A 9,488-nucleotide genomic window follows, 5' to 3' on the forward strand; every position below is an offset into this window, starting at 1 on the left:
AATAATTAAATTATATGAACCGAGCAATATTATTAGAAATTTCCCACATAAAACACCTACTTACAGCAACAACAAAATCAATTAATAATAATAATAATAATAATAATAATAATAATAATAATAATAATAATAATATTAATAATAATAATAATAATAGTGATTAATGGATATAAACACTGTCTTATAATTTGACCGCCTTTATAAGACTTCTCACCATATTACAATACTTTCTTTATGAGTCGAAGTCTTTACTTCTGACAAAGGAGATGGACGACATCACATTTCATTTTCCATCTTTGTCCACAATGATTATCCCTGCCGGGCAATTATCACGAAGAAGAGGCGTGTCCGCTGGATATCCATCTCTCTCCAAGGCTGTTTTTCTGTATAAATGCCGGTTCCTCGAATGGTTTGTCGTCAGTATTCCGAAGACGGTCCTTAGACACTTAACTCACTCATCATGAAGGTTACTGTAAGTGCTTTTAAATTTATGTTCTAGCAAAAATTGAGCAGAATGATTGACTAATTAGTATACGTGATCTTATGCGTTCATTTCCAATATTGTTGACAGATTCTGTATATTCTACAGCAGTGTTTTACAGTCATTATAATATAATCTTGATAATTTGATAACCTCGATATCAAAATATAACTCTTCATTAAGTGACACTCCAAAGTTAATGACTATTTACCTGGCGTCCTTTGCAGATTTTCCTGTGCCTTTTGGCCGTTGCCTTGGCAGAACCTGCCCCCTACTACAACCCACAGGTGCTGGCCGGTCACCCTCTACACTACAGCCATCGTGAGTCCTTCTGAGTTGTTAACCATTCTTGGATGATCTTGAAATATTTTGACTTTTAAAGGGGAACCAGATTAGAAATTAGCTTATTCGATGTAAATTCAGTCGAGATATTCTTCGTTCTGTTATCTGCCATTTTCCTGTTGATTTCTGGATAGACGTCCTAAGAATTAAAATATTAATAAGTCTAAAAGTTCTTCTGCTTCCTCAGCCTATAGATTCCAACTCATCCACAACCTAGGCCTTAAAAAAAAAATTCAAATCGTCTTTCTTTTCCGCCAATGTCTTCTAGGTTACTGCACAGCTTCTTTATTCCTAATAGGCCTATGTCTTTTTCTGCTTCCACAGCCTACGGATTCCCGCTCATCCACAACCAGGGCCTTAAAAAAAAAATTCAAATCGTCTTTCTTTTCCGCCAATGTCTTCTAGGTTACTGCACAGCTTCTTTATTCCTAATAGGCCTTTGTCTTTTTCTACTTCCACAGCCTACGGATTCCCACTCATCCACAATCAGGGCCTACCCCTGACCTACAGCAATCGATTCCCACTCACCTACGGCCACGACCTCCCTCTCACCTACAGCAACAGATTCCCACTCCCTTACAACCAGGGACTCGGATATCCCTTCGGTCCTAACTTCTACCCAAGGGGAGTACCAGCGGCAGCAGCTGCAGGTGCCCAGGATTAAGTAGCTTAATTAAAAATGTGTCAGTAATTTCCTAAATAAATATGACTATTGAAAAGTAATATTGTTTTTATTTTCTCTTTTCAATTGTAAATGAAATGATGACTGGGGAAAATTAACATAATGGAGTTTTTTTTTACAATATTTTCCTGATCATTTTAAATTAATTAAGGGAATTGGATTTGTATGCATATTCAAAATAATGGAAACTTCACATAATAGACATGAATAAAAAAAATCATAAACACCAAGAAAATCAATTTACTGTGAAAATGAATAACAATGATTTCATTGAACTAGGAATTTGACTAAGCAATTAAGACAAAAGTAAAATAATCAAAATCTTAAATAAAAAAACATAAGAAATCAAATAATAAAACAATATACCAAAAAAATAAGAATAGTAAAAATAATAACAAACAATTGAAATATGAATAAAAATACAATTCTAGAAAAGCATCTGATAATATAACTCATTTCCTGACCAACAAATAATCAATATTATTTACTACATTTCAGTTTTTTTTCTTAAATATGAAGAAATTCAGAAGTGGTCAGAAGTGGCACTTCTTAAAAATGAAGAAACACTGAAGTGCTACTTGAATCAGTATTGTACTTATTACAAATTAAGAGATGTAGAAGTGGAAGAGAACTGTACTTCTCAGCAAAGAACTTTTGAAGTGGACAAGGAATTAACTTCTTAAAAATGAATAAACTTTGAAGCGGTCAGAATTGCATTTCTTAAAAACGAAGAAAATTCAAAATGAACCACAAGTGCACTGCTAAAAATGAAGAAAATTCAAAATGAACCACAACTGCACTGCTTAAAAATCAGGAAACATTTAATTTTTCCAGATCTGAACCTCTTGAAAAATTAATAAAATTAGAGGTGGTCCAAAATTACAATACTTAAAAAATTACAGTATTTCACTTCTTGAAAATGAAGGCAAAAGGAAGTGATACTAGAACCAGAAACACAAGTTTTAAAAATAAATACATTTTGAGGCGCTCAAGAATGGCAATTTTTGAAAAATTAACAAGATAATAAGTGGTATTAAACCAATGATGCACCTCTTAAAACTGAAGGAACTTTGAAGTACACCGGAACTGCACTTCTTAAAACTGGAGGAACTCTGGGTGGGCCCTGAATTGCACTTCCTTTTAAAATGAAGTGATTTTGAAATAGTGAAGAATTGAGCTTATCAAAAATGAAGAAGGACAGAGTTAGCATTAAAACCAGCATTGCACTTCTTCTTAAGAATGAATAAATAATGAACTGGTACTAGAACCAGTATTGCACTTCTCACTTCTCAAAAATGAAGAGGCGCAGTTTTCAACTTCTTAAATATTAATAAAACCTGAATTGATATAAGAACCACTATAGCACTTCATCCAAATGCAGAAATCCTGCGATGGTATCATATCACTTTTTAAAAGTGAAGAAGTGTAGAAATAACATTTGAAGAACCAGTATTGCACTTCTTTAAAATGTAGAAATTCTGACATAGTATTAGAAACTTTAATGCACTTCTTAAAAACGAAGGAATTCTTAAATGGTATGAGAACCAGTACTGCACTTCTTAACAAAAACCAAATCTGAAATGGTATGAGAACCAGTACTGCGCTTCTTAAAATATAAACAAAATCTTAAATGGTATGAGAACCAGTGCTGAACTTCTTAACAATAAACAAAATGTGAAATGCTATGAGAAACAGTACTGCACTTCTTGAAAATAAAGAAACTCTGAAATAGTATGAGAATCAATAATGCACTTCTTAAAAATGACAAAGTTTGAAATGCTTAAGAAATGCTCCTTTTATATATGCAGAAAAACATACCTATGCGCGATTAAAACAAGTATTGAACTCCTTGAAACACAAAATCTTTGAAGTAGTCCAGTATCACACTTCTTATAAATGAAGTAACCTTGAAGTTGTACAGTATTCCACTCTTTTCAAAAATGAAGGAGGGCAGAAGTATTATGCATCACATTTCAAAAATGAATGAAGCCTAAAATGGCATTAGAAGTAGTATTGCACTTCTTAAAAATAAAGAGGTACAGAAATGGCATTAGAACCAGCATTATGAATTATATTATAAAATTTGTTTTATTTTAATAAAAATCACTTCCATTTAATACGTAGTATTATTATATATAATATATAATATATATATTATATATATATATATTATATATAATATAATATATTATATATATATATTTACGAGACATATTTTTTGATGAAAACGTAAATTGAACCTTTCTTTTTTACATATAAATATAAAAATACAGCTATCTTTCATTTTAATCGAAAAGCATATTTTCTCCAAGGTTTGTTTACGTCGTCCTAAAATACTCTCACCAAGTGAGACGTTTCGGAATTTCGATGAGAAACATTATGATACCGAGCGTTTCGTTATTACAACACTACCGATGCCTTTATAGGTCTAAAACTAAAACAATTATGTCATAGACGGTATCCTACAGGCCTACATACTTCCAGGAATCCTTTATGACCGACAAAATACAGCGGATATCATTCTGCATTGCAGGAACACTTTAGGCCTATAAGGATTGTTGGCGCAACCAGTATCCTAAACGCTTCTAATAACTTGTAAATCGAGCAGGATCTTGATTACTTTACATCATGTAGCTTATATAAGATAAATAAGGTTCTAATTTCAATACCAAAACCGATAATAAGCTAAAAATCTAAAACAGTATAATGGAGGAAGTGTCTCTACTATAGGAAGACATTGCTCTGCCTAAACACAAACTTCCGGGGAAATAAACTTCGCCGTGATTTGCTTACCTCTGAAATGTTATCTATTTTCCTCTTGGGGAGTTTCTGCACCCGTATGTGGAACTGTAAGCTGCGCAAGTTATTATTAACGCGAAAATGAACGATAATATATTCATTAGATACACAAGAACATCGAAACTTGTTTGAGAACGGGAGCTAATGGCTGCAGCTTGCAAGCAGCGCCGCTCTGGTGGCGTGACACCAAACTACAGAAATAACATTTCCATTTATTATCACTATCTGCACTACGTTAACCTTAATCTTAAAGTCATATTTTCATCCCTCATTCCCAGTTTGTATCGTCAGTCTTTGGCAAAGGCGGAACATCATTTAAATTCATTTTACAGCAGAGTAATTTGCGGTTCGAAAAAAACGGCGCCGTTAACAGCATCGCCATGGCATCCGAAGGGGAGTGGTCAGTGGTCACTCCGAATGAGCTACGACTCTTCATCTTAATCTTAATCGTATTTACATTCCTCATTCCCTGTTTGTATCGTCAGTCTTTGGCAAAGGCGGAACATTATTTAAATTCATTTTACAACAGAGCAATTTGCGGTTCGTAAAAAACGGCGCCGTTAACCGCATCGCCCCGGCATCCAAAATGAGTTCTGATTAATTATGTTTTCAATACCGAAATACGAGGGGTTTCATCAAAGAAATCGTTGAGATTTTCGAAGGTAATTGAAAAAAAAGTTATTTTGTGTAAATTCAGTGGGATTCATTTACTAAGCAATAGTTCAGATATACGTAAATGCTTTATATGGACGAAATGACGCAAAGAACGATAACAGTAACTTCGAGCTTTGTTTTTCTTGCAGACTTTTCGATGATAGCAATAATATAATTAATAATAAAAATAATAGTGATAATAATGAAAATGACAACATTATTATTAGCAATATAAGAATGCTTATTAACAATGTATAGTATAATTAACACCGTATACTACTTATGAGACGCTGAATATATCAATAATAATGATAACCTGACCTACAGTAATAGAAGGAAAACAGTCTTCATTATTTCTATATTATATTTGCTTTGGGTCTCTTCTCTCTCTCTCTCTCTCTCTCTCTCTCTCTCTCTCTCTCTCTCTCTCTCTCTCTCTCCACAAGATAATTCTGCTACCGGAGGAGATGGACTACATCATATTTTAGCATTTCATCTTTGTCCTGAACGATCATCTTTAATAGGCAAATTATCACAAAGAAGAGGCGTGTCCGTTGTGATCCTTCCTTTCCAAGGCTGTTTTTCTGTATAAATGGCGGTTCTTCGAATGGTTTGTCGACAGTATCCAAAGAGGGACCCCGCCACTCACTCACTCATACATCATGAAGGTCGCTGTAAGTTCATATAAGTCTAAATCTCTACAAAGATCGACCAGAATGATTTACATAGTGGTAGGCCTATACATGATCCGATAGGTTCGTTACTACTAGTACTATAGATGAACTTTGTTTATTCTGCTGCAGTGTTTATACAATTATTTTTTTTTATATTATTGATAATTTAAAAATTAGTGTTGATATAAAATAGCTTTCAATTATGTTATTTATAAAGTTCATGCTTGTTTACCTGACGCCCATTGCAGATTATCCTGTGCCTTTTGGCCGTTGCCTTGGCAGAACCTGAGGCCAATCCACAGGTGCTGGCCGGTCACCCACTGCACTACAGCCATCGTGAGTATTTCTGAATTCTTTTCATTCCCGGAAGTTATCGAACAATTTTGAATTTCCTGTTAGTTTTGGAATAGATTTTCTCAAGACATTATCAAGTTTAAATGTGTTTTGTTTTTTTCACAGCCTACGGATTCCCACTCATCCACAACCTAGGCCTAAAAATAAAAAATAAAAAGGTCAAATCCTCTTTCTCTTCAGCCAATATCTCCTAGGTTACTGGATAACTTCCTTATTTCTAATAGGCCTATGTCTTTTTCTGATTTCACAGCCTACGGATTCCCACTCATCCACAACCAGGGCCTACCCCTGACCTACAGCAATCGATTCCCACTCACCTACGGCCACGACCTCCCTCTCACCTACAGCAACAGATTCCCACTCCATTACAACCATGGGCTCGGGTATCCCTTCGGCCCTAACTTCTACCCAAGAGGAGTACCAGCAGCTGCAAAGGAATAAAGACCTGAATGAAATCACTCGTCAAGTGGCGCCCTTGGAATCACAACGTCGCAGTCCCTCCTGAAGGTGGTTCATGTTGTTTAGATTAAGCTGGCCTTATGCCAGCACGGGTTCTTGCTAATAGAGCAGCCCGTGAAGGTGGTTATGAATTACAAATTAACGAAATGTTATTTCAGGCATTGTCTTTAAGTGGGTATTAACCAAGGGTTCATCAGATATTGCGTAAATAATATTTCAGGTATAAATGATGCATCTTCTCCCTTAATATAATCTATTAAATAAAGCACTACTTAATTGCAGTATATTCTATCCATCTTTCTCATCTGTTGCAACTTCCATAAACTGGCCTGTAGTCAATAAGGAAAATAAGAAGAAAAAAGTGGATGATTGTTCGTGCAAATAAAAGGCATAAGACTCACAAAACAGATAACTATAACTAGTTCACATAAGGTAGATTCTTGAGTGAGCCCTATGCCTGCGAGACGTTTGTTTGGCGGCCGCTGATTGGCTGGGAACTGCCTACCTCCCGGTACCAGCCAATCAGCGGCCGCCAAACAAGCGTTTCGTAAGCATAGGGCTCATTCAAGAATCTACCTTAAGTGAACCAGCTATACTCAGTGATAATATTATATATAAAACATCTTTGGATTCCATTCTCTGTCTGGCGAAGCTCGTGCTTACTCTCTCGAGAGTTCACGAAGGAAGAATGTATGTTCCATTGCTCCTGATGGATACGTCTTTCAAAAGTATCCCTCAGGAGAGATGGAACATATATCATGCCTGAGTGAACTCTCAAGAGAGTCTGAGAGTTTCCACCCCTGTGATTGGCTTATCAACAGCCAATCAGGAGTGTCGTAAGGGACTGACCTAGACATCAGATGCACAGTTGATGTGAATTTTCTATTGTAGAAGTAAGCATATTTTAGTTTAACCAGACCACTGAGCTGATTAACAGCTCTCCTAGGACTGGCCAGAAGGATTAGATATTTTTACGCGGCTAGGAACCAACTGGTATCTTAGCAACAGGACCTACAGCTTATTGTGGGGTCCGAGCAACATTACATCGAAAATGAATTTCAAATCACCAGGAAGAAATTCCTCTGAATCCATTTTGGCAGAGCGGGGAATCGAACTCGGGACTACCGAATCAGTAGGGGAGCACATAAACCACTAGTCCAACGAGGAACTAACACAGAGATTATATCATCTTAATATAGTCTTTTATTAATTTGTATGAATACATGAATACACAGACCTATATTTATTTAGGTAAATCTCTCTCTCTCTCTCTCTCTCTCTCTCTCTCTCTCTCTCTCTCTCTCTCTCTCAAAAAAACCTTTTTGCATATCATCTGGAGATTTTTAATTATAAATTATGAGATTATTTTTCCTGTTACTGGAACTAAGCCAATTTCCTCTACAAAGACGGCCATATTGTCATTAAATTAAATCCATTTCTATGTATGATAACATATATATGTATATATATATATATATATAGATATATATATATATATATATATATAAATCTATATCATATATATATATATATATAGTATATACCTATAAATATATATATATATATATAAATATATATATATATATAATATATAATATATATGTGTGTGTTATCCCGTACCTCCCTTACCTATTACCAGCGAAGGGTATTTGATACTGGTATGCGTTAACCCGAGCGTCTAGGCAAACTAGTTACACACTCAATCTCTCTCTCTCTCTCTCTCTCTCTCTCTCTCTCTCTCTCTCTCTCTCTTTCCACCTCTCTCTCTCTCTCCATTCTAACAGGTCATCAAATGAGAGTCAGAGTTATATAAAAAAAATATGATATTTATTCAACAATGGAAAGATAATAATCCAAGTCTCACAGACAAACTACTTAGATAACCCCCAATATTAAAATGCCTCAATCAGTAATTAGTCACACCAATCTCTTCTCCAAAATATTATAGTTCCCTCTATTCAGGACTCTCTGTCCCCTTCACTAGAACCGCCTGTTACAAAGACACGAGAAGATACTCGTAAGCACACACAATTGTAAAGACAAAGTCAAAGATTAAACATCTTTACAAAATGTCAAACAGACAACAAGCCATCCCTTTGGCTAAAGTAAGTCAACACTTACCCATTACAGCCTGGAGAACCACACACAAACAATTAAAAACTTTCACAGAGCTATCCCAGCATTCTGCCTCTCTCCCACAGACCTCTCCGTAAGTCTCCCCATAGACTTGGCCAAAGATGCCATTATGAACGGAAGAGGCACACACATACATATGAATTCACACCCTTCGTCGACGCCCCATGTAACTGGTTGCAGCCAGTTTTTCAAAGGCACTTGAAAAAGACCCCATGAACTCACCCATAACTACAGAACGAACGTTGACCCGCTTAACTATGCATCTTCGTATCACTCCATCCCAGAAATGATTTATCAGCTTTCTCAGGTCAACACTTCGGACTGTCTCTATGAGTAGTCTGCGCATTCCAAAAAAGTCACAGCACATCACATTGGCATATTAAACAAATTATTAATTATACCCCCTTTCATCTGACATATATATATATATATATAATATACATTATGTGTTCCTATCATCATTGCGAAAAAATATCAAGGCAAAAGTCAATATTATATTACAGTAAACGGTAAGAACTTGAAAATAGAATAAAAAAGTAAAAATCATGCAATATATAAGGAATAATTGGAATATAAGACCGAAAAATACCAGCGGATAGACGACAAGTACACACACACACACACACACACATACCACAAAGAAAAATTCGAACATAGATACTGGTGCACGAAATGATATGATTACCTTTTTGAAAAAAGAATAATCACACAATATACAAAATAAATCTCAAAAGCGCATGTACGTTCATAAGTCACATACTAAACAGTACAAACACCAAAGATTGTTTACGTGTTTGTGAAAAAATAAGACTGGAATGCTCTGTTAAGGAAACAGCAAAAAAAATCGACTCTAAAAAAAATGTAGAAATTGGAACCGGGATATAGAATTTAGGCCGAAGACCAAGCG

The 9,488-nt window shown here is 35.3% G+C and overlaps 2 protein-coding genes across 4 annotated transcripts; both read left to right on the plus strand.

Moving 5' to 3' along the window:
• Positions 1–425: 425 nt before the first annotated feature.
• On the plus strand, positions 426–1,546 carry LOC135202681 (uncharacterized). 2 transcript variants are annotated; one of them, XR_010311784.1, is made up of 3 exons: positions 426–472; positions 709–802; positions 1,148–1,181. XR_010311784.1 is itself a non-coding variant. In XM_064232168.1 (3 exons), the coding sequence occupies exons 1-3, from the start codon at positions 461–463 to the stop codon at positions 1,485–1,487; spliced, it is 309 nt and encodes a 102-aa protein (XP_064088238.1). In that variant the 5' UTR covers positions 426–460; the 3' UTR covers positions 1,488–1,546. The 2 variants fall into 2 exon arrangements, 1 of the variants encoding a protein (XP_064088238.1); XM_064232168.1 differs by lacking the exon at positions 1,148–1,181 and adding an exon at positions 1,285–1,546.
• A 3,947-nt stretch (positions 1,547–5,493) lies between these two features.
• Positions 5,494–6,721, plus strand: LOC135202680 (uncharacterized). 2 transcript variants are annotated; one of them, XM_064232166.1, is made up of 3 exons: positions 5,494–5,632; positions 5,881–5,968; positions 6,237–6,721. In XM_064232166.1, the coding sequence occupies exons 1-3, from the start codon at positions 5,621–5,623 to the stop codon at positions 6,425–6,427; spliced, it is 291 nt and encodes a 96-aa protein (XP_064088236.1). In that variant the 5' UTR covers positions 5,494–5,620; the 3' UTR covers positions 6,428–6,721. The 2 variants fall into 2 exon arrangements, with proteins under 2 accessions (XP_064088236.1, XP_064088235.1); XM_064232165.1 differs by having other exon boundaries at positions 5,513–5,689.
• The last annotated feature ends 2,767 nt before the right edge of the window (positions 6,722–9,488 follow it).

This window comes from Macrobrachium nipponense, chromosome 33 (assembly GCF_015104395.2).
Source record: "Macrobrachium nipponense isolate FS-2020 chromosome 33, ASM1510439v2, whole genome shotgun sequence".
Classification (NCBI taxonomy): Eukaryota; Metazoa; Arthropoda; class Malacostraca; order Decapoda; family Palaemonidae; genus Macrobrachium; species Macrobrachium nipponense.